The sequence below is a fragment of the Lasioglossum baleicum genome, chromosome 5, assembly GCF_051020765.1.
Source record: "Lasioglossum baleicum chromosome 5, iyLasBale1, whole genome shotgun sequence".
NCBI lineage: Eukaryota > Metazoa > Arthropoda > Insecta > Hymenoptera > Halictidae > Lasioglossum > Lasioglossum baleicum.
In genome coordinates, this window is record NC_134933.1 from 17,475,339 (window position 1) to 17,500,380 (window position 25,042).

General features: G+C 38.4%; 3 protein-coding genes across 14 annotated transcripts in view; 1 reads left to right on the top strand and 2 right to left on the bottom strand.

The window, feature by feature from the left end:
• The window catches only part of LOC143208683 (RAB11-binding protein RELCH homolog), a 29,201-nt gene extending 20,552 nt beyond the window's left edge, over positions 1–8,649 (bottom strand). For all 3 annotated transcript variants that reach the window (XM_076423303.1, XM_076423304.1, XM_076423305.1), the window contains exons 1-15: positions 7,556–8,649; positions 7,090–7,290; positions 6,462–6,620; positions 6,038–6,384; positions 5,119–5,232; positions 4,790–5,034; positions 4,409–4,719; positions 3,457–3,743; positions 2,620–2,947; positions 2,383–2,536; positions 2,193–2,316; positions 1,184–1,454; positions 954–1,089; positions 634–833; positions 303–564 (exon numbers count right to left, since the gene is read on the bottom strand). In XM_076423303.1, the coding sequence (XP_076279418.1) occupies positions 303–564; positions 634–833; positions 954–1,089; positions 1,184–1,454; positions 2,193–2,316; positions 2,383–2,536; positions 2,620–2,947; positions 3,457–3,743; positions 4,409–4,719; positions 4,790–5,034; positions 5,119–5,232; positions 6,038–6,384; positions 6,462–6,620; positions 7,090–7,290; positions 7,556–7,607 (3,191 nt within the window). In that variant the 5' untranslated portion in view covers positions 7,608–8,649. The remainder of the gene's footprint in view (positions 1–302; positions 565–633; positions 834–953; positions 1,090–1,183; positions 1,455–2,192; positions 2,317–2,382; positions 2,537–2,619; positions 2,948–3,456; positions 3,744–4,408; positions 4,720–4,789; positions 5,035–5,118; positions 5,233–6,037; positions 6,385–6,461; positions 6,621–7,089; positions 7,291–7,555) is intronic.
• Positions 8,650–8,806: 157 nt separating this feature from the next.
• Eip63e (cyclin dependent kinase Eip63E) lies at positions 8,807–17,197 on the bottom strand. 3 transcript variants are annotated; one of them, XM_076423344.1, is made up of 7 exons: positions 16,535–17,197; positions 14,138–14,227; positions 13,516–13,644; positions 12,884–13,080; positions 12,262–12,647; positions 11,628–12,172; positions 8,807–10,524 (listed from the first exon to the last, which is right to left on the bottom strand). In XM_076423344.1, exons 1-7 carry the CDS (start codon positions 16,578–16,580, stop codon positions 10,433–10,435), a joined length of 1,485 nt encoding a protein of 494 aa, XP_076279459.1. In that variant the 5' UTR covers positions 16,581–17,197; the 3' UTR covers positions 8,807–10,432. The 3 variants fall into 3 exon arrangements, with proteins under 3 accessions (XP_076279459.1, XP_076279460.1, XP_076279458.1); XM_076423345.1 differs by lacking the exon at positions 16,535–17,197 and adding an exon at positions 15,831–16,528; XM_076423343.1 differs by lacking the exon at positions 16,535–17,197 and adding an exon at positions 15,803–16,528.
• Positions 17,198–17,802: 605 nt separating this feature from the next.
• On the top strand, positions 17,803–25,042 carry LOC143208685 (puromycin-sensitive aminopeptidase-like). Of its 8 annotated transcripts, XM_076423311.1 has the most exons (7): positions 17,803–18,085; positions 18,480–18,602; positions 18,709–19,987; positions 20,298–20,493; positions 21,679–21,923; positions 22,226–22,376; positions 22,472–25,042. In XM_076423311.1, the coding sequence occupies exons 3-7, from the start codon at positions 19,959–19,961 to the stop codon at positions 24,554–24,556; spliced, it is 2,706 nt and encodes a 901-aa protein (XP_076279426.1). In that variant the 5' UTR covers positions 17,803–18,085; positions 18,480–18,602; positions 18,709–19,958; the 3' UTR covers positions 24,557–25,042. The 8 variants fall into 8 exon arrangements, with proteins under 8 accessions (XP_076279426.1, XP_076279421.1, XP_076279422.1 ...); XM_076423306.1 differs by having other exon boundaries at positions 18,338–19,987; XM_076423307.1 differs by having other exon boundaries at positions 18,402–19,987.

Genomic DNA, 25,042 nt, shown 5'->3' on the forward strand with positions numbered 1-25,042 from the left:
ATAGGGTGGTTCACCAGATATTACCACCAGAGCATCTAAAACTAGAGGTTTCAGGCTTTCAAACCATCGTTTAACGGTATCAATACAGCAATTTTTGACGGAGTTATGATCACGTAAACTGAGAGCAATTTTTCGGGTTCACAGAAGGTATATCGTCGCTTAATTCTTTTGAGGAGTGTATAAACATTCTTCGCTACGAATAATAATAATGACGAAAGTCGAGGTGGTAATATCTGGTGAACCACCCTGTATATCTGTGAGAACATCCGTATTCTCCTCATTAATGACCAAAGTGTACAAACCTCTTCATGGGCTTTGAAAGATCTTGTCGAGATTCTATTTCCCTCAGGAGGGACTTGACCGCATCTTCCTGCTGCGGTAAATGATGAGCTACTAATTGTTCTAGACACTTTAAGCCGGGCAGCAACACGTTCGAAACGCATTGGTAGCTGAGCGGACAATAAACCAGAACGGAAAATGCTTCAACCAAAGCATTAATGAGATCGACTTTACGACCCTGTTGCAACGTGAACGAGGCTGTCGCAGTTAATTGGGTAGCTATCACTGCAAGGAAGATTACCTTTAGTTTTGATACGAACGCTGTTGAAAATATTCGAATCGAAGAGTTCTTACCATCCTCAATGTAATTTTGAGGGCAATTCGGAGCGATAAGAGCTAAAGTGGAAACTAACGGAAGCGCTAAAGCTGGAGGAACACCTTGAGGGTCCTTCGCGATGTTTTCCAACGTTAGGCGTGCTTTATCCTTCATTTCTCTTACTTTGCATTCCGTTATCAGTCGACCAAGCGACGGGATCGCCGCGCATCGAACAGTCCTAAAATCAAATAATCCCGATAACACCAATTACGTCGTTTTTAATGAATAATGCGATTCTAATAAATAATGGGAAGAAAATGACTATACGAATAGAAAAATATTTACAAATATGTCTTACATATCAGGATCACTAACGAGTGTTACAATCGCTGGAACTACCTTAGCGCTTGCTAACCGATCGGAAACATGAGCTATCACACAACCAAATATCGTCGCGGTTGCACATCGTACAACAGGTCTTTGGTGCACTACCCCTATAAAAAAGGGGGATGGAAGGTATAACTGAATCGCTAAAGTGCCGCTAAGAACGCAACAAAATCGCTAGTCATAATGATCAGTGGAACTAACCATCCCATAAACCGCTAAGGACATATTCTTGCATATGTTCATCAGCGCACAACATAATCACTGCGATTTGTAAGCAAGTAATGCTGATACCACTCATGGACAAAGCAACAAGGAATTCTTTCAACGATTTAGCAACCTCTGTACCATTCAAGGTGGACAATAGAATTAAATACGTAGGCATTATCGTCAAATTCATGTTTTTCTTCTCGGTCGACAACACTGTTAATTGCTGCTCGAGCTCGGACACGTCGGACGCAAATATCGGCTGAATCTAAATATTAACAAACAACGTTTATTATAGAAGCACAGTTCCTATCACACTGTCCAATAAATTGAAACTTGTTTTTTGCATTTCGATGATTAACCACTTCGTTCTCGTGGACGTGTTATGTCGCGACGTCTCGATACTGTTTGTAAAAGGTCACAGACGAGTTATCTCGCGACGCAATGTCGTTCGTGCAATGCTACAGACGACATATCTCGCGCGCTTCATTATTATATGAACTTGTTCGAAAAAATGTTAATTCTGGAAACGGTACAGGAAAAGAATAACATTGGTTTCAGTTTCAGGGTAACATTTTTTCGTAAAAGCTCATGTAATAATGAAGTACGCGAGGTATGTCGTCGGTAGCATCGCACGAACGGTATTGCGCCGCGAGATAACTCGTATGTGGCCTTATACGACGAACAGTATCGAAAACGTGACAAAACACGTCCACGAGAACGAAATGGTTAAAATTCATGTTGGACCATAGACATATAGAGATAGACTGCGCGGCCTGTACGAAGCGCTGAAGCCCACAATGGCGGCAAAAAACAAAAATAAAACATCAATAAATACATCAATTAGAAAGAGAGCGCTATGGACCCCGACTAATGCTCTCTCTCTCACTCTTTGTACCGCGCGCCGCCATTGTGGGCTTCAACTCGCCCATAAGACGGCGCAGTCTATCTCTATATGTCTATGTGTTGGACAGTGTTATCGAGTACTTAAAACATTTGAAATTACCCGTGTTTGCGTGATATATCGTCCAAAACCCAAGCATAGTGAGCGAATGTATGTCAGAAGAGTGTGTAAAATGGTTTCGTGTGTGATTTCTATGGATTTTACCATTTCTAAAATTTCCATTACTCTAAAACACAGTAAGTATTAACATACGCGAAATGCCCGTAAAACATCTTACCATTAAAAAGCGTACAATTTATTTGTGAACCACTCTAATTCCGGCCACGTGTCGTTTTCCCATGTATTTGCAAAGAATGTATTCAAAAGTGTTCCGACATCTAAATCTCCCTCGTAAAATACCTTTGGATTCACGATATCGGTCTGACACAAGTAGAGAAACACGTCGGCTGCGAAATAAAGTTAAAAAATAAATTGACAATTATTTAAGCTTTAAATTTAAGTGATTTACGTTGGTATATGTTATATTTACATAATTCAGACGATGTTCCAGGTTCTATGCATGATCTAACTGCATCCGTATCGGCTACACATATCACCATATGTGGTAATAAATACTGTAAAACGTTAATCGACGACACCGTCCTTCCCTCGTTTATGTGATCCTTGTTAGGCGAATGTTGATACTGTCCAGATTTCAACTGAGTTTTCACTTTTGATATTATTCGTGGTAACAAATGTGTTTGCAATCTTCTGAGAGCGAGCGCCCATTGAGCTAAAATCGGTAGAAGCAAAGAGGAAGCGACTTCTACAACGATGGGCGATGAATCGTTTAGCGCGGTTAACGCCAACTCTTCGCACTGAAAAAATAATTGCGAAAGATATAAAACATGTTTACGATGCACAGTAGGGTGGCTTTTATTCACTCTTGTCAAAATTTCGTTAACGACACCCCGCAGAGTTTGTTCCAAATAATTTTTAAGAAAATCTGTGCAAAAGAGCTCCATCGGATAACGGGAAAACATGGCCCAAATGGTTTAAACATTAAAATGTAATTAAAAAAAGTAACAGGACATAAAAGACGCAGCCTGTCGAGATCTACAGGTTTTGTTTAACATGTTTCTCGACGCGGTAAATAGTTTAGAATAGTTTACAAGCATTAAATTAATTATTTTAATGTTTAATCCATTTGGGGCACGTTTTCCCGTTAACTGTGGGCACTCAGATGACAGCAAACTTTGCACAGATTCTTTTTCAATTATTTGGAACAACCCTGGCAGGGTGGGGGGAATCGAAGAAATTCAAAAGTCAAAAATAAGAGCCACTCTAATGCAAGAACACCTTACAATTATCATGTGCAATATATTACCTGAAAATACTTGTCGGGATCATCCATTAAAGCTATGAGTAACGCAAGACTCCTCACAACGCACGCTCTGACCATAGGATCTTTGTCATCGAGTAACATTTGTTGCAACATAGAAAGCATCAAAGAGTTCCTGATACCAATCGACATGTATGGAGCCAATGCGCAGCAACACTCCACAGCTAGTAACCTTTTCTCAGGATATTTATACTGACTCTGCTCCCAACAAATAGTTAAAATTTCTTCTCCTTCCATTGGATCGTTCTCAAGCTTCGCCATTGCGACTAAACCTAACGATACACCAAATAGTAAGCTCAGTATATCACAGAAAACAATATACGGTAATGTTCCATTCTAAATCAATTCTCGGATCTGTGTAGTGACCTGGATCAGAACAGGACACTATTTTTTGTGGCTTCGTCGACCGTAACGAACTAATCCAATAACAAAACCTCTTTATTTTTCATTATCTTTTTATGGGACTTTGACCACTGTGTTCGTGGCATTTTTCTAATGAAGATGATACCAAATATGATATAATTCCGATGATATTGACTTGTGTAATGAACGATGAATGTTTCGGACGCAAAGAAGGACAGCGTATGGGAAAGAAATACGCTGTTCTTCCTAAATATCATCGGAATTATATCACATTTGGTATCATTTTCATTAGAAAAATGCCACGAATATGTCAGTGAAAGTCCCGCAAAAAATAATAAAGAATAAAGAAGTTTTGTAATTGAATTGGTAGTGGTCCACACCGATATACCCGATCCGGTATCGGATTATGCGGCATGTTTACACTGCTCAGCGAACGACGCAGCCCGAGCTTCTTGGCCCTTCGCGGGGTATGCCCCCCAGTGGAATGGGTTTGCGAAGGGACATATGTATGTAGAGCCGTGTCCCCTGCAGGTCTTAGAATGGCACTTTACTGTAATTCGTTTTATATGCTAACCAGCTAGTATCAATTGTCTTTCATCTTCTTGTGGCCTCTTCTTCAGATTAAACAATAGCTGCAAAAATTTCTCTCTTTCTGCGGATTCAGCGTGCAGTCGGATCACGCTTAATATCAATGGTATTACTTCTTCGCGTTTATTGAGTATGACGTTGGGTACAATACGGGGTAAAGTTTCTGCCAAAATGTGAACAAGGTTATCTCGCGTCACTCCGTTTCTAAAAGGTTCTTCCGCTGTAGAAACAATAGAACTTGGAATATTTACTAAACAGTGTGTTATCACCTCCATCTTGAATCTCAGCGGTAAATGTCTAGAAATAATACATTTCAAGTTACCTTCAGGTAACAGAATCAATTTTGTCGAAAGCGCAAATGAAATACCTAGATGGAGGATTTGGAAGGATAGACGATCCTTCAGTGACGTCTACTCTTGGTAGCTGAATTCTCGTCCACTCCTTGTCCCCAGGATCTGTCTCGCCTAGGCTGACAACCACAGACGCACTGTCATCTTCCTCTGGTTCGTGAGTTGCTGTCGACGTATCTCGAGGTGGTGTTTCAAGAAGCTCGAACTTATCCGGAGTTGTGGAACTGGAGTTCAATGTTTGTATCGTTCCGCTACTACCTTCCTACAGAAACAACAAGTCAACTACAGAAACTGAAGCAGCAACATATATTTCGAAAACGTTTTCCTATAGGTGTAGTCGGTGTACCTTGTTTGGATTCTGTGATAAACTTTCATTTGTTGTTGCAATAATTTGTTGCAAGTCCACCTTCTCTTGCTCCAGCATTGCAGTTTGTTGTTTAAGTTCTTCCAATTCTTTGACCTGCAAGTAACACGGTGTTTTAAACTGTGTTTAAGGGAATAGACTCGTTTCCAGCATTGCAAAAGCGCTAGATAAAAGATCAATCTAGGCCGTGATTGCCCTCAAAAGTCCTATTTTTACGTTTACAAGTAGGGGTGTGCGAGATCCCAGTCGGGACAGGAATTTTTCGCAAGATCGAGGCGGAATCTCGAGTCCTTCGGAATCCCGAAAGTCTCGGAATTCCCGAAAATATCTGTGATTCCCGACATTTTGAAGTATCTCCATACTTCCAATAATTACAAGAATCTGAAAGCCATTGTGTTCTCGAAGATTATATATCTTATTAGTCGGGATGTTTATGTTAGTGATATTGTAGAAAGTAATTGCGAATAACGATACTTTCGGGAATCCCAAATATTATTCTATATCCCGTACATTGTTGGGAATCCCGAAAATTCTCGGGAATCTCGGATATTCTCGAGAATCCCGGATATTTTACGGGAATCTCGCACACCCCTATTTACAAGGCGTAATTTACACTATCCGACAGCATGTTGCTGCCACAGCTTTATGAAAATAGCTACATGCGCAGCTTTATGCTTCCGAATATTACAAATTACGCTGCCGAATAATGCAAATTGCGCCTCGTTAACGTAAAGACAGGACTTTTGAGGGCGATCGCGGCCTAGATTGATCTTTGATCTAGCGCTTTTGACTACTGAAAAACTCCATCTTTGCCCATCCAGCTCCCTTGCAATCCTGGAAAATCGAGTCTACCCCCTTAAGCCTTTTACCCAATGGCAGATGTAAAATTCTTGTAACATGCCAGTTGCTTAAATTCATCCTTCTCCACTTCTAATTCAACTTCACTGAAGTCTGTTTGCACACCAATAATCGCGGAAGGTGCTTTCTCGTAGCCATTAGCTCGCATATATTCTCTGTAGATTTGTAATAATTCCGCAGGCTTTGGGATATTCAATCCCACGTCCTGCCAATCTTCGAAATCTTGATTTTCGTTTTCATCGCTGAACGTGATGGAAGTCAATTTGTATGATCGTGCTAATAAATATTCGTTTACAAGGAAATTTAAAGCTCTCTGTTCGTGAGGCTTTATAGGTGGTTCGTTGGCTGAATGTTTGTCGGAACATTTATCTGGTGTAGGTACATCTGACTCTAAAACATTGAGAGATCAGTTAAAATATCATTTTAATAAATAATATTTAAATATAATATAAGAAAAAGATAATAACCTGTGACTACAGTGAGATTCGTACGAAGAGAAGAGATACACTCTCTGGCTTTTCTAAGTTCAAACTCCAAAATCGCTACTCTCTCGTCAACACCTGCACCGTCTTCTGAATATCTTGTCATATCAAGTGAATCCAAAGTTGCCTGACTGGATGATCTTGCTGGATAAATTAAAACAGAAGTATTACACTTTGACTATTACACTTTCGATACTTTTTTCAAATTTTATATCAGTATAACATCTTTATTGTAAATTCACCTTAACCACTGTAATATAACAAATTTTCTCCAGATTTATTATTTGAAAGAAATACTGCTTTTGCAATAGTAACAGCTATTTCATTTATAAACCAAAAAGTTCTCTAGAGTAATATAAATAATACAATTCTTTTAAGATTAATATTTAAAAGAATATTATTAAGCCCTTTTTTGGTATAGTAGAATTATTGAAGAACCACTTTTGAAAAGCTTACGATAAATAAAGCGTTGAATATTAATTTATGTACTTAGACCGAAATACAATTTAAAACGAATCTTTTTTAACTTATAAAATTTGAAATTACTATAATTATTAATAGAATAATTTGTTTTTGAATTAATTGTAGCTAGATACAGGTAAATCACACGTACGCATAGAAGTGAATGGTTCCGGCTTGATGTTTTGGCCTTCGAAATTGCTTGGGTTTGAGAAGAATTCTTGCAAAACAAGCAATTCTTTTCCTGCTTCGCGCAATTCCGCATGCAGCTCCAAGGCCGTTAATAGAAATTTGTCGTTTAAAAGCTTGGTAGCGATTTCTTCGTAAGTTATACATGTTTTCGAGGTTGGGTATCCTAAAGCAATAAAACAATTATTACTAATCTCTTCGAAGAATCAGACTGTTGCTAATTATTATAGGATAATTTGTACATGTTCCTATTACCGATGACGTGTATAAATACATTCTAGTAGCAGGTATCAACGACAAGTAATGTATTCGTTACAGGGATTTCTGATTTCAAGGCGTTTTCACTCGGCACAGCATTGAAATATTAATTTTTACGATAGAAAACGTAAACCTTTTTAATTATTAAAACGAAAGTATTAAAAATTGATTACCTTTACTGTCTGTTGACAGAGGATCCCTAACCTCTTGCACTGCATCGACCATAACTTTCACTCTGTTCAAACGTTAACTGAGAATGACATGTCCATCTAGGCTGATGAATAAAATAGCAACCCACTCGAGCGCATGCCACGCTTTCATTAATTTAATTAAGTATATTAATAGAAATTACTTGGCTCTAAGCGACACAGCACATCGTTTACGATGACAACAAAGCCATGTTTTACACTCTGCGACGGCAGCGACTACATAGCGCCCATCGGGATATTCGGGATTAGAAACTATCATCAGTATCATCGCCGATTGGTTATAACAAAATTCATACACGGTCAGAGTTTGGCGGATAAACTTATTCAAAATTCACGTTTATGATTTCAATGTAAAACCGTGAAAAATCGCGATCGATTTTAAGTATTGATCGGTTACGTTTTTACTCACAATATTCAGTAAGCTTGTTATCTTTAATAATAAATCGACAGAAACATATATTGCAGTAGCATTTAATGACTGAGTACATACTGGAATATTTAATTCACGATGAACAGAATTTGAATTTGAATAAACATCTATTTACTTTAATTGATCGCGATTATACGCAGCGGTTAAATTAAAAATTTTAACTTTATTTGTGTATGAAGTATTGCCCAACTCTGTACACGGCATATAGATTTAAATAAAATATCGTAATATTTATAAATATCCTAATATTTTTAAATACTCGATGATATCGTATGCGGTAATTCAGAATCTATTATTCAAAATTTAATTGTCTTTGCACATTTCCGAATACCATTACAACATATAACAGCTTTACGTCTATGTAGTATCACAGAATTTAAATTATTATATATTCTATCAATATATTTCTACAATAGAAATAATTATACTTCTAAATATATTAAATACACATATTCCATATAGTTTTCACATGTGTATTCAATACGATATATACTTCTATGTTTAGTATACGAGATATGAATTTTTAAATGTACACAGGTATTTCAAAAACATAGTTCTTTATCTTTCTCAGTACAAGTTTGAAGCAATTCGAATATCAATGATTTCATAGAAAAATTACAAATAAAATACAATCATAAGGAAATAAACGTGTATAAAATCAATACTTAAGCAGAATAAGTACTACAAATACAAGTGGCTTTGCATTATATTACACTTAAAAGTCTAAAACGATTCTGCAGCTTGGTTGCACATGGAAAACCTAACGAAGAAACAGGGGTCTAAAGTGTGTACCGAACTACGATTTAATTTATTACAATTATTATTACAATGATACGAACCTGTGTGTGTGTTTTTTTTTCTTCTATGTACAATCTACCTTTCTGCGCGTCTTTTGTCAAATAATAATCGTAATAATTAATAATAGTAGTAATAACACGTGTCTCAAATTCCTTCGATATAACTTTTTCATCTTTTTTTGCTTTCGTCTCGTTGATATTTTTATAAGTGTGTTGAAAAATCGGTATAAATGTAACTACTAAAGGAGTAATATTACCGTAGTAATCGTCGTCGTAGCTTAGACAAAACTCGGAAGGACTGTAACACCGTTTTACGTTATCCTATATATTACTATTGCAACGTTATTAAAGTTGGTTCGTTTAGATACATGGCCTCGAGAGGACCATATTTTAGTAAAGAAAATTCGCCGAACGATCCCTCTCCTAAACCACTAATATGAAAATTATTAATGTTTCCACTCCCTACAATTCGTTCAAGCACCATTGGCTGGTTGATTTTCTCTTTTTCTTTCTTCTGTAGTATATCAGCGATTGAACAAATTGGATTCGATTAATTCTAAAATTATTACTTCGTTCTCGATTTACTATCATCGATAGACAACTACTTTGTAATGTCGATATAAACTTCGATCGACGCTAGTATACTAATATTAATTCTTACAACTAGATCACTACCGTCGATATTATCAGCAATAAAGTTTTTTTTTCTCGTAAGTCTTGCCGTGTTTCGTTTTGGTGTTGGTGGCTACGACACTTGAGACATACTGATATATCCTAATTCTTCTCTCTTTTTCTCTTAGGTTTCTATTTATTTATTTCCTACGATCACGTTCATATAGTTAACAACTAGAGTTTAATTAGAACAATGATTTTTATTTCTCGTTACATACCAATATATTCAATTGTCTCAGCAACCAACAGTAGAGTCAAAAAACAGCATAAAATTTATATAAAGTATTACAGATCTTCCAGAATTTTTCTAAGTTTATAATTATCTCATTAATATCTTTTTTTCCCCTAACCACAGCAACCGCCAACACGAAATTTGACTTAGGCTGAGGTCGAGAGACGCAAGGCGGTATAGTACTTTTTATTTTCTTTTTCTTCTTCTTTTGATTGGTATCAATCTAAATCTAGTATTTGGACGAAGTGCGAGGATGGGTCGTGCGTGCTTTTGCTTTCTAAATCGAGCGTGCGAATCTCATTAAATCGTTTTTTGCTTCATTTAGCCACAAATAGCTTACTTTCGTTATTTCCTTTGCCAAGTTATAATTTATCGCGTTCGTTATTAATTCGCTTAAATACAAGTAAGTACTCTATTTTTTTTTGTTCCTTTAAAAAGAGAGAGAGAAAAAAGAGAAGAAAACAAGAACGAAAGCTTATAACCGTCTGTACGCATGTTGTCCTGTGAGTGTCCGTGTACGATGATTGGAATTTGTGGAACAGCCCTGAGAAAGAACGAACGACGCGCGTGGAAATGATGTTTAAGTGAATCGAGGCATACCCGCTTCTATGAATCTGAATCTGCATGAGAATGAACTTTTTTTTCATCACTGAACATGTGAATTTTGGGAATTACTTATTCATTACTTCCTCTCGTATCCACTTTTAACCTCAAGTCTTCAGAGATGTGTAACGCGAATATGCAAACATGTCCTTCGAATTTTTATACAAATGACAACCTTCAACGCTAAATATCGATACTTCTGCAAAAAGAAAGAAAAATAGTTATATATCAATATTATACTGTGAATGCTTACAGGGTGATTCAAGGATAGTATCATGAGATTCACAAATTACACTAATACGAATATCGATCCGCATCGACTAATGGACCAACAATAATGAATACGCTTTCTCATTTCTCGATAATTCAAAGATGAAGTTTTTCAGTAGTTAAAAGCGTTAGATAAAAGTTCAATCTAGACCGCGATCGTCCTCGAAAGTCCTATTTTTACGTTTACGAAGCGCAATTTGCATTATTCGACAGCATGTAGCTGTCGTAGCCTTATGAATAGACAGCGGAATTTATGCATTTATGGAAAAATAGGTAGATGTAATTTAAAACAGTAAAACCATTGGAAGAATTTTAAAATACTGTGTTATATTATGTTCAACCTGTTAAACTTGTTAAGAAAGGAAATCAATTTCTATTTCACTCCAGATTGTTGTAATTCACGTAGAACATTTTCATTTTGCATAAAGATCCGCTGTCTACTTATGAAAATAGCTACATGCGCAACTTTATGCTTCCGAATAATGCAAATTACGTTGTCGAATAATGCAAAGTGCGCCTCGTAAACGTAGGAATAGGACTTTTGAGGTCGATTGCTAGATTGATCTTTTATCTAAAGAAAACCCCCATCTTTGCATTATCGAGAAATGAGAAAGCGCATCCCGCACTCATGAAATCCTGGAAACAAGAGTCTACCCTCTTAACGCTAAACCTACCAAGCATTGAAAGTATGTGGTAAATATTGCCTTATTAAAATGACAACGCTAAATTTATTGAGCTTGTCTGTAATTTTGTGATATAATAGATGCTTGGACAAGGAAATTTATTCCATTATTTTCCATAAATGGATTTTTATAATTTCGGTAATTGGAAAATATAAAACCGGTTATCTGACCCTGGTAGATTTAGTTCGAGAGGTAATACAATTTGTGAAACCCTGTGCACCTCTGAAACTACGAAACAGTCGTGACTACTAAACTGAAACTTTTCTCTCGGTCCAAAACCGTGTGAACCGCATCTGAAAATTTGATGAGACTATCGTCGAATCGATTTCCGCGTGAAATTCACACTTACCATCAGGCAACTCGTATAGTTTTTTAGGAAGGGAGGAGAAATAAGGGTGCCTTAAAGCTTCTTCAGCGCCTATCCGTTGATCGGGATTTAACTGTAGAAGTGACGACGCCATACTATCACCTTCAGTTATGTCGTAAAGTCTAGGAAACGAAAGACCCAATTTTCGTGGAGGATAGAATCCCAGTCTATGCGGTTTGTATCCCGGCAAGTGCGTGACACCGGGCCAAGTTTCTTCGGTAGGGGTACCCAATACTTTGAATATTTTATCAAGTTGGTCGTATGTACAGCGTACACCTGGGAATGTTGGTTCACCAGTCAACATCTCCATAAATATGCAACCTACACCCCACATGTCAAGCGAGGTAGAATACTCTGTGGAGCCCAGAAGAACATCGGGTGGCCTGTACCATAAGGTCACTACTTCGTGCGAGTACGTGTGTGACGGTACAGATTTAGCTCTAGCTAGACCAAAATCTGCCAGCTTCAGTTCTCCGATCTCACTGATTAATAAATTCTGAGGTTTCACGTCTCTGTGCAGTACTCTCCTATATTAAGGTTACAATCGAATTGATTAATATGTCCATGCGCGGTTACCAAATGAATTATGTATTTTAAATTATTGCATGCTTTTTACCTTCTATGACAATACGCTAGTCCTCTTAATAATTGGAACAGAAACAATTTAACGTTTCGTGGATCTAAACCACCGTTGCCGGTTCCATGCCTCTCCATATATTGAGACAAATCAGTATGAACATACTCGAAAACGAAAGTTAGAGTCTCCCGCGTATGAATTATATCGTGCAAGGTTACAATATTGCTATGCTTCAATTCTTTGAGAAGGCTTGCCTCGCGAATGGCAGTAAATGGAGCACCTTCTTCCTCTTGCAGTCTAATTTCTTTAAGTGCCACCATTTGATTTGTAAGGTGGCTATAACCTTTGAACACTGTGGCATACGATCCTTCCCCTAATTGTTCCAATTTTATATAAGCTTCGGATTTCCCGAACGGAGAGTCACCCTGTAAATATAAAGATAATTACTTTTAACAAAAATACATGAAAAGGTGAAAGAAACGTTTAAAGAATTATTGAGCTTGGAATAATTAACGGATCCCCCTGATATTCTGCATTCGTTAAAATGAAATTAATTTATATAGTAATTCGAATTACGATTCATCATCAGACCAGGACATCTCTTAGGTAGTTTTAAAGCTCGATAAAGACACAAAGAAGATACAATTAAATAGAAAATTACCCCAAAAGCTGAAAATCTTTTGGTTCTTCTAGGAGGTGGATCTGGCCCAAGAAATACCTCAGACTTAGGTCGCGGAGGACGCCGAGGTCGCAATATAACTCTAGCTTCTTCACGTATATCCTCATCAAGAAGCTTGGAATCACTAGAAACGGAAAGCTGCCGATGCACTCTCTCATGGTCGCCCACACCTGTCCATTCTATGACATCCAATTTCGTCCTTAAAACTTTCTTTAAAATAGCAGCAACAGGAATCCACGTAAAATCATAATTTCTCAATAATTGTATCAATACATAATATTTTAGTTTCCACACAACGCATTGTCATCGAATGATACAATAATAGTATTATATATTATATGCATTATGTAGCCTGATCAAAATGGGAAGCACAATTACTGCAAAATCTGTGTAAAAACATTTTCCGGCAAGTCATCCATGCAATTTGTTATCTCCAATAAAAGAAAAAAACACTATGCTATCACTACAAGAAATGAATCATTTTGATCAATACATAGAATTGTGCAACATATGTTATCTCGGAACAACTCTAATATCATCTATCGATCAATTGAGAGAATCATTTAATCACCTTAATCACAGTATATTGTGTAATTAATTTATTTCTCACTCACCATAACGACGATCCTTATCTGCAGGTATATTACCGTTTGGCTCCAAACGGTCTAGGAACTCCTCGGAATAGCCATTATATGGCAGTTGACCTCTGTTCGCAGCGTCATCAGCCTCTTCTTTTGATATTGCTAAAATACGAAAACCAGTTATGTCAATCTGTTGTAATCAAATATCATTCGTTGCATAATAACAAGAACATATATTGTCAAATGTTCTTGTATACGTAAAACTGTAATAATAAATCTACAATAATAAATCCATAATAAAAAACTAAATAAATCCTGAAATACTATCTCCTTTATATAAAAATATTTCAATGATTATTTCCAATACGTTTTATTTGAAATGAACCCAGCTCTGCTTTTTAAACAATTGAAAGATACTATAAGTACATTGTGTACAAGACAGTTTACGATACCTTAAATTCAATGAATAATGTTATTATATAATGTAACATAAAAATAGATAGTTGAGCATGTTTGTGAAACCTTCTGATAACTTCTGGAAAGCATTAATACTTTTGTAGCGGATGTTACGTAATGGAAAAAGACTATAACTGAATCAAGTAATAGAATTACCAATTGTGCATCAATATAAAGTAATCAGCTCAAGCATACTTACAAAGTCTCCCAAAACTGTGGCTAAGCCGTTTTTTCAGCTTTTGTACTCTGCTAAGGGCACCTCCTTTCTTCTCCCGCATTGTCACAGACCCTTTACATAATAATCATAATCTATAGTAACCATAAACTGAAGCAAAAACCTGTGAATTCAAGTGTTTATATATTTATAGCGAATTATTGCTTGTATTTACAATTGTAGTATGCACTTTAAAGAAAAAGCCTGGAAGCCGCTAATAGCTGCAATAGTTATCTGCTTTAAGCACTGAAATGTTGTCATTGTCTTGATACAGTTGATAACTATTCGACTGACAGTGTAAAGTTAGACCTTTTCCTTGAAAAGCAGGTTGTGGTAATGCAAATGTATGTTTTAGATTTTAGATAAATCTTATAAATTAATATTATCACTGTACATAAATGAGATATGCTATTTTATAGCCATTATATCGATAATGACATCCTTCTTTCTATCGAGCACATGGATAATTACATTTTCCAACATTCGTTCGTTACATCGATGAACCAATGAAGTCGAAAAATAGTTAATTGCCTACAGAAATGCTCATGACGTTCACCTTTATCTTAAGTATCATACCAGCATGTACATTCAATTCTCAATGGAACAATGGAAACAATTGCTAGTTTCACTGTCAGACCTGTACCACCAACGAAACGAATGACAGCTAATTAGGCAATAAGTAACATCAACTACTTACAGAAACTACAGGCAAAACAAAGAAAACACCATGGTTCTTTTATAATTATTCTATATGTTTGAAACACCCGTTGGCCATTTCTAATGGAATCTTTTGAAAACGTGTAACCTTCATTTGAATAGCAAGAACTACAATCGTATACTGTGCAAATATGAACTTCATTATCAAACAGCAATAAGACGCTAGATATTTGGTAAATATTGTACACACATATTATCATTCTTATTTGTGTGCACTATATAGGATGTTCCAAGCAGATGGAACACGTTTATTTCATGCTTCTAAACATATTGCGCGATAAAATAATACCCCAATGATGATGTGTCGATAGACAGATACAACTAATGAAGTTTTAGATTGAAAGAACTTTTGTATTAATAATGTCATGATACAAGTGAAAAAGAAAACTACAAAAGAGTTTCCTAGAGAGGTAAATACTTTACTCTCTCATTGTATATTATAGATTTTGCAATGTTGGTATCTGTTTAATTTCAAACACAATTCGAAAAAATTGTTTTATAGATTTCCATATGTACAGCACGTTATATGTACGAATATTGTACTTAAATATTTTACTACGTTATAATTTAAAAATTACGAGCTGTTTCATTTATAGGGAAATTAATACGAAATTGTAAAAGAATTGTTAGTTTCTATCGGAAGGTTTGACGTTCGGTAATTTCAGGTCAGATAATTTATTTTTCTAGTAGAGATGAAATGAAAAATTGGGTTATAGAGGGTTAAAAATACAGCTTGTCCCAGTTGCGTGGAACACCCTATACGATGCGTATACGCGCATCTATGTGCGTACGTATGGATATAAACAAAATACATATGGATATATATGTATGTATATATATATATATACATATACAAACACGTGAGTGTAGTTACAGGTCAACGGACCAACAAAAGTTTTAGTCGGATGTGTGAAATAACAATAAATAAATTACGTTCATAATTTCTAGACTGGCTACTGACTCCGCATCCCGGTTCACGTTGTTCCGCATGCTTCCCCGTACACAAAAGCACTTTCCTCCATTCACGCATCTGTCGCTTTCTAAGAATGACGTTTTCACGGCAACGAGACGGAGCAGCAATTAATAATCCGCATTGAAGGCAACGGATTCATAGCCTTGATGCGCGGCGGTCTCTCGCAAGATCAACAAACTTGCATCCGCGAGCGAAGGTTCGACGAAAGAGAGGCAAAAGAACGAAAAAAAAAAAGAAAAGAGAACCGTTTCATCGAGAATGCACACGATCTCGCGTACGTTTCTCTCTTCGAAATGTGTACTGCTCGACCCCCACCCTTACGGATTGTAAACGACACACTCTCCTACGGCTCCCTCTTTGCCGCACTTTGATGGGCCAGTCACTTTGTCTCTCTTTGTCAGGCATACGTCCACCCCCACGATCGCGGAACTTTTGACACTATCCAACCTATTCGATATGTCTGTCTGTCTCGCACGGGACCACATGTGCGACGCAGAGGGTTTGAAATCCGCAAACAGATTCGCGTAGGAAGGGTAAAAACGGAATGAACGGCGCGGAACCGAGACCGAGGACGAGGACGTAAGTCCGTAAGGCTGCGGAAAATGAAATGAGAGGAGGGGAGTGGAAGGGGGGGACGGAGCCGAGTGAATTACTTCTAGTAGCCGGAGCTGGTCGCGCGGGCGTCAACTTACCCTCTTTGCTCTTCGAGGCGGTCGAGCCCTTGTCTTGACAGTACATGATTACTCATTCGCTCGCACGCACGAAACACATCACATATGGGCGGTGACGCACTCTGTGTGTGTGTATGTATGTGTATGCGCGCGGTGTGTGGTATGTATGCAAGAAGCTATGTTCCGTGATGCTTCTCTCGGGCAGGTCAGGTCCGGCGAGCACCACCTTCACCTTTCTCGTATCTCGTACATCGGTGGCAGTGCACGACGCCTTCCTAACGAACTGATCGCCATGAAAAACACACTGTCGTTCCCACCGTTCGCCGTTTCAAGATCTCGCGCCTTGAACCCTGGCAAACGATACGCGCCACCGATATTCCTCCGGTTGAAACTTCACCGAAAGGTTCGGAACCCTCTCGCTCCCTCGGACTTCTAGTCTCCAGGAACGTAAATAACTTTTCTGACACCGAGGCTTTTCTAGTCGCGATCCCCTGGATGTACGGCGGGTGCTCGCGCACGCCACCACTATCTCGAACAATTCATCCGCGAGAATAAACTTCTTCCAAGAAGTCTTCTTCCCACGACCGGAATGCCTCGCGCCACAGACAAAAGTCTGAAACTGGCCGAACCACATTGGCCCGAGTCTACCTGCCTTAGAAATAGTACGGAAACTCGAGCGCGTTTACAAGGATCCTTGATGGCTGCTATCACCCACTATCTCACCAAAGAGTAGTCGCAGAGTAGTCGGTATAACAAGAGGCAACACTTCGGCGGTACCTTTGAAGTTGATCGGTAACCTGTCCCTTTAAATAGGCAAGCGGAAAATTTAAACTACTCCAATAAAATAATCAATAATAATTTAAATATATTACAGTATATGTGTGTTATAAAATATTTGACATTATTAACAGAGGGTTCATCCTTGACGAGACAAAGGGAGAGTTCTGATATCTATTTGTTGCAGGGAACACAGTAGCAACTTTATGACGTCAAACGCGGCTATGCATGCTTTTTTTGTACGTATGCTAAATAAAACGCAACAGTTATGAGTAATAAGAAAATATCAAATTATTATCTAATTAGTTGAAATACTTACTCTCTCTATAATATTTTACAACTAAATCCGATCTACAGTTTGGAGAAACAAAAAGTAAGTCAGTAAGTGGACAGCAATTGTTAGAATTGTAATTCAAATCATACGCGATTTACGCGCCTTCGCTCAATCGATAAGGTAGCTCCATAGACCGCTGGATATGAGCAGTTCCCACTCTACCGAACCAGTGATACAAAAATGCGTATTTCTAAAACAGTCAAACTTGAGTCTATATAGCTAAAAAAATTGTTTTTTCCATTCATTGAAGCATTTTATAAATAAATAAAAACTAAAATCACTACACCTGTGTTTATATAGTATAAATAGATAGCAATAGATAGTGAAACATCTGGAATCTGGAACATAGAGGGGATAAACACGTACTCGTTCCGTGTCGGAAATTGAAAATTGCGCTAATATTATCTAAATAGATATTGTGTTATGTGAGTAATTGGGATTGTCGGCTATAGAGCGGCAAGGTAAGCAAATTAGTTACATCATTTAGGAAATTATTTATACATCGATGAAATATTAAAATTAAACGAATAAATGTAATCGAGATTTATAATTTACATTTATTTGTGATTACAAATTGAATATCCTGTTCACGGGTCACTAATATGCATTATTTATCCATATTAACATGATTTTACGACAGGCTTGACGATTGTATACGAAATTCTACAAAAATTAGTTTCTATATATGTATAACATTTTTTTAAATGAAATAGCTTGTCCTAGTACAACCTCTGGCAAAAAGTTTCTGTTCGTGAGGCATTGATACGGAATTTACAGAGAACATTCATCTTTATTATAACAAAGAAACAAGAAAATAAATAAAATTTGACATGGAAAAAAGTTTCTGATTACTAGGACTGTGGTAAAAAAGTTTCCAATCAGGACTCGAATCAATAGAAGCGTAGAAGCTACTTGAATGTTAGAAGCATAGAAGTTAAACGTAAACACAAGAGGAGACCACAGAAACATAAATAGAAGGTAATCATTTTTGAAGTATCAGTTCATATAGTACTATTTCATTCAGTAGATATGACACCAGTTGTAATCAAACAATATAAAGTTAGAAATAATTAAGCTTCTCAAGGAAAGGGTAATACACAAAACAAGGTGGCAGAGATCATAGGATGCAGCCAAAGCACTATCAGTAATTTAAAGAAGAAGTATGAAGAAACGGGATATGTATTAAACTCTAAGAAATACAGCTGTCCTCGTGCAACTTATAAATAAGACAATACGAAAGAGACAAATTACCTGTGGGCATAAAATGTTACTGATCGTACTGTTAGAAATCGTCTACACGAGATGGGTTTTTCATTCCGAAAAGCTAAAACAAAACCTTTCCTAACGAAAAAGCATAAGAGAAGGACCATGCAAATTGGACAATGAAGGACTAAGTAATATTCAGTGATGAGTTGCGTGTATGTATCAGAACCAGTGATGATTGCTTAAATTTCAAAAAGAAGTATCCAGAATCTCACGTGATTTGGAGTTGTACAACTCGGAAAAGAGTGGACAAATTATTGCATTCTCTAGCAGAATGTAAATTCAGAAGCATGCATCCATATTCTTGAAAATTTCTTGATTCCCAGCATTGAAGAATGTTTGAAGAACCTTTAAACTTTATTTTCCAAGACGATAATGCCAGTTGTCATTGGAACGAGACAGTAAAAGATTATTTATGACATAACTGCATTAAAAGAATGAAATGGCCAGCCAACACTCAATCCCATAGAAAACTTGTGGACAAAATTAAAACAACTGATCAATGAAAAAAAGCTGCAGAATAAAGAAGAACTTTGACATGCTATAGAACAATAATCATGTGTAGATATCTTATCTACGGATTGTAAAAATCTTATCGATTCCATGCTACAAAATACTAATACATAAAATAATTTATCGAATCGGAAACTTCTTTCCATGTAACATTTTGTTTATCTTCTTGTTTCTTTATTATAATAAATGGAAGTTTATGTTATTTTTTTATTCTGTAATAAGCCCCCTTTAATTTCCCATCAGTTTTAACTCGATAAAGTAATATTTTATACTTCCAAAAAAAATAATGTTTTCTGTAAATCCCGTATCAATGCCTCCGATCGGAAACTTTTTGCCAGGGGTTGTACTTTCCGTGCCTCACAAGTTGTCCCTCGAGATGGCACAGGGGCGAAAGGCCTTTGCTCGCAGCCAATGGTTAGGCCGTGACATCACACACTTTAGCCAATAATTTGGCCAGAACCGAAAGTGCGAGTGGAATGACCCAATCGAACGGCTTGTTGCCGCATTCCTTCTTGCGAGGCACGGAGAGTACTTCTGCTTAGCGTAGCAACGAATTCAATGTTTGTTTTAATGAGCATTAGAGGATGGTAATTAATAACAATTTATAATGCACGTATGCGTTAACTAAATTTATTTTATTCGTTGGTTCATCCGAGCCGCGGGATAATTTATATTTGGCAGGTTAAAAATTCACGATACGGCAAGTTATATAACAATAGCAACACTAGACACGTGATTCAGTATTTATCATTCTTTTTTCTCAAGAAAATAGCTCCATTTTTTATTCTGTAGTCTGAAGCGGTGTGTACGTTGCGCATGCGTATGCAATGCTTATAGGCGTTCTGTGTGGTGTACATGGTTTCGCGTTGTGAGTCAGCAAAAGAGGAAAGCTTTCAGTTACAGGACGGCTTCTAAAATATTTCGGAGTGCAAGAGTTTTTCGGGTTGCGATCCAATATCGAGTGATGTCGAGCACAGAAAAGCAACCGTTCCGCCGGCTACCAACAGATGTTCTGCCATACCATTATGATATTACTTTGTCACTGAATCTGAAAACTTTTATCTTCACTGGAAAGGAGAATGTGCATATTGACGTGAGTTCAATCAATCTAGATCAGCGTTCTCTATTTTTAATCGAAATGTTTCAAGTATTACGTCTTCGAGAGCCTGGTAGACTGGAGACACTATGTATTATACATATAATTGTCTAATACATATAAATAAAATTACATCTATTAGACCAGGCCTCGGAATTAATGGCTCGCGACGGCCGATTTTCGAAGACTACGCCCCCTTGACCCGGCTGCGCATCTCGCACCCCGTGACTGCCCTAGTGCTCGGAGATCCTCAGGCGCGTACCATTCGTGGCGCATTAGGGCGACAATCGTATCACTAGATTTCCACATTCTTAATTCGTTTTTTTGCGAGTAGTTTCCTCTGGAAGCACTATATACGTCGCACGATACTTTTGAAAAAGATATCCCGAAGATAAATTTCGAAAATAGTTTTTAATTGTATTGTAAAAATTTTATTCCGATTTTTGCACACGTTTAGACGTGCTTGGCAAATTGGTAAGATCTACGGGAAGGACGTGTCCGTTCGTATCACAGGCGCAAACTAGTTATCCCAGATGTGAATAAAATTTTTACAATACCATTAAAAGTATATTTTCCAAAATTATCGTACGATATAGTGCTTGCAGGGGATACTACTCGCCAAAAAACGCATCAACAGTGTGGAAATCTATTAATACGAGTGTCGCAATAATGCGCCACGAATAGCTCGTATGGTACGCGCCTGAGACCCGCGGCCGGATCAAGGGGGCGTAGCCTTTGAAAATCGAACGTCGCGAGCAATTAATTCCGAGTTCTATATCAGACAATAATTTGAACGTGTGATAAGTAACATTTGGTGCATTTCTGCGGAGAGAAATGAATTAAAAATGAATATGTACTTTGATTTTAATTCACTTATAATTTTTACACTTCAACAATGAGAATAAATAAAGCTGTCGCTTTTAAATAAGATAGATTGTTTAATAATGATAAAACCAACTAAAATAGTTTTACACAACATGAATAATAATAATATAAGAAATCAGAATTTTTACATACTTTCTTGGCTTTGTCATAAACTAGCAGCTATCACTGTTGACAAATGCTGATATAACTACCATTCAATCCAAATCAAAAATGAAATATGTTGTTTACATTGTCTACATAATGTTTATACATTCACGTTGTCTATACATTGTTATTAATAGATTTTAATTTTTACAGGTAAAGAAATCTACTGATACCGTTGTTTTAAACTCGTTGGATATTGACATAAAAAATGTTGCTTTCACTGGTAACGATGGAAACACTATTTCAACTAAAAAGGTTGACATCTCTATTCCCGAGGAGACAGCCACCTTGATCTTCAATGACAAGTTGCCCATTGGCAGAAGTGGATACTTGACCCTAGAGTTTGAAGCAGAAATTAATGATAAAATGAAAGGACTTTATAGGAGCAAATACACTGGGTACAGTTTTGTTACATAATTATGCGTTCGATTCACGTAAGAATAGATAACTTCGTTCAATACGAATGTGCGTGACAACTCTACAAATCTTGATACTTTGTAGACAAAGTGAGTGGGGTGCTGCAACTTTTTTATGTCCCACATCTGCACGCACTGTTTTTCCTTGTTGGGATGAACCCTCGTTGAAAGCTAGTTTTGCGATCAAAATTACGCTTCCACGCGGCACGTCTCTCGTCACCTTGTCTAATATGGTGAGCTACGATCAATACATTTCATTTGATAACTTCGTTTCGACTTTTCAGACCGGACGGGAGCGATCTTTACGCAGCTGTAACTCAGTTCGAGGCAACAGATGCTAGACGCTGCTTCCCATGTTGGGATGAACCAGCTCACAAAGCCACATTTGATATTACCCTAAACGTGCCATCGGGTCTTGTAGCACTTTCGAATATGGTAAGTAGCGTTTAGCATCTGTTACGTAGGTTTTCTTCGTTATGGAATTTCTTGTATAGCACCATTGAAACCATACTATTTATTATTGATTTCAGCCTGTTAAAAGCAAAGTAACGAATGACGCGACAGAGACGTTAGTCTTCGAGACCACGCCAATAATGTCAACGTATTTGGTAGCGGTGGTTGTCGGAGAATTCGATTACATAGAGGACACGTCTAGCGACGGCGTATTGGTAAGAGTGTACACACCAAAATCGAAAACCGAACAGGGGCAGTTCGCCTTGGAAACGGCCGTTAAGGTTTTGCCGTACTACAAAAATTACTTCGGAATTGCTTATCCGCTACCGAAAATCGATCTGATTGCGATCGCTGACTTTTCGTCAGGAGCTATGGAAAATTGGGGTCTAGTCACATACCGTGAGACGTGTCTTCTAGTGGATCCACAGAACACGTCTGCTCTTCGAAAGCAATGCGTCGCATTGGTCGTAGCTCATGAGTTGGCGCATCAGTGGTTCGGGAATCTTGTTACCATGGAATGGTGGATTCACCTGTGGCTGAATGAGGGATACGCGTCGTTCGTAGAGTTCCTATGCGTCGCACATCTGTTCCCAGAGTACGACATTTGGACGCAATTCGTTACCGACACGTACATCAAGGCACTAGAACTAGACGCTCTACAGAACAGCCATCCGATCGAGGTGCCGGTCGGCCACCCGTCCGAAATCGACCAAATTTTCGACGAGATTTCTTACAACAAAGGCGCGTCTATCATTCGAATGCTGCACGCCTATATAGGGGACGATGATTTCCGCAAGGGTATGAATCTGTATTTAAATAGGCATAGTTACGCGAACGCGGAGACCGCCGACCTTTGGCATGCTCTGGAAGAAGCCAGCAATAAGAACGTAGGCTGCGTGATGTCCATGTGGACCGAGCAGCAGGGTTTCCCCGTTGTCAGAGTTCGACATCGTCAAGATGGCAATGATCGCATTCTGACCCTCACGCAGGAGAGATTTCTGGCCAGCGGTGGCGAGGACACGAGTAACAGTTTGTGGATGGTTCCTATCAGTGTAAGCACATCAAAGACACCCGATAAAAGCGTTCTAACGGATCTGTTAGACGAGAAAACGAAAGAGTTCAGGGTGAAAGACGTCTCTCCGGATAGCTGGGTGAAAATCAATCCTGGAACGGTCGGCTTCTACAGGACTTACTACAGCCAAGACGCGCTGTCCCTGTTGTTGCCAGCGGTTAAAGATCGTACGTTACCTCCGTTAGACAGACTCGGCCTCCTCGATGATTTGTTTGCCGTGGCGCAAGCTGGAAGCGCCTCCACCGTGGAGGTGCTTCAGTTGATGCACGCGTTCCAGAAGGAGGACAACTTCACCGTGTGGTCTAGCATAGACAACGCTATGAGGAAAATCGGTTTCCTCCTCTCGCATTTAGAAAGCCTGAACGCCTTTAAGGTATTTGTGCGTAACTTGTTGCGCAACATTTGCAACGAACTGGGCTGGGACCCTAAACCGAACGAAAGTCATTGTGATACTCTGTTGAGGTCTTTAGTGTTGGATCGTATGGCAGGTCTGAACGACACGGACACTATCGAGGAGGCCAAGAGACGATTCGAGTTGCACATCACTCGTAAAACAATTCTTGCTGCCGACTTGCGTAGACCTGTATACCGAGCTGTGCTCTCCAACGGCAACAACGAAACTTACCAGACCATGTTGAGACTGTACCGCGAAGCCGACCTGCACGAGGAAAAAGATAGAATACTGAGAAGCCTCGGCGCGGTGAAAGACGAAGGTCTACTCGCGGAGACCCTCGAGTTCTCGCTGAGCGATGAAGTCAGAGCTCAGGACGGGGTGTATGCGATCATGTCGGTGTCAATGTCGTACACGGGTCGTCTCATGGCTTGGGACTTTATCAAGAAACACTGGCAGACGCTTCACGACCGTTACGGCGGCGGTTACCTGATGACCAGACTGGTCAAGATCGTTACGGAGAACTTCGTCACCGAGGAACAGGCCCAAGAGGTTGAAAACTTCTTCAAGGAACACCCAACACCTGGCACGGAGAGAACGGTCCAGCAGAGCGTCGAATCGATCAGATTAAACGAGGCATGGCTGACCAGAGACTTAGAATCTATTCAAGAATTTCTGAAAGAGCAGCAGGTGAAGTAGTCGTTCAGAGTCTTTTGTGCGTTGGATTTTTATCAGCGACTTGTTACAATGACCAAGGAAGCAGGAAACGGAGAGGTTGCGTTATGCTAGTGCGAGTATCAATAAATTATTTCGTGCGGACTCGGACGAAGGAAGATGTGTTTTTATAAAACTCGATCGCCGTCGTTCTAAACCTAAATGGTTGGATCTACTCAGACTGAAAATTCCTCGGATCACGGTATCGCTTCACGCAATGCTCGTGTCTGTGCTGGACAGTATTTCGGAAACGCAGCATTCATTTTTGCATTTACTTTTGTACCGCATCCTATTGGGCACATGATCTTTCCATCGCCAGTGCGAGATTGCGTATGCGCGCCGCTGTTGTATCGTGTTGTCACTGGTGTATGTAAGACGAAAAGAGAGTAAGTGAAACAAGCGTATAGCTGCAGTATACATTTATATCACGTACCATAATCGAGAAGGTTGAAATAAATACTTTTACGCTTG

Bases quoted from the DNA above. Each gene is read 5' to 3' on its own strand.
- Eip63e (XM_076423343.1), bottom strand. From the start codon at position 15,899: ATGCGTGAATGGAGGAAAGTGCTTTTGTGTACGGGGAAGCATGCGGAA. The intron at 14,228-15,802 runs GTAATTTATTTA...TATTATGTAAAG, and splicing joins CCAGTCTAGAAATTATGAAC to GGTCTGTGACAATGCGGGAG. The intron at 13,081-13,515 runs GTGAGTGAGAAA...TGGATGTCATAG, and splicing joins AGATAAGGATCGTCGTTATG to AATGGACAGGTGTGGGCGAC.
- LOC143208685 (XM_076423306.1), top strand. From the start codon at position 19,959: ATGTTTGTTTTAATGAGCATTAGAGGATG. The intron at 20,494-21,678 runs GTGAGTTCAATC...TAATTTTTACAG, and splicing joins AGGAGAATGTGCATATTGAC to GTAAAGAAATCTACTGATAC. The intron at 21,924-22,225 runs GTACAGTTTTGT...TCGACTTTTCAG, and splicing joins TATAGGAGCAAATACACTGG to ACCGGACGGGAGCGATCTTT.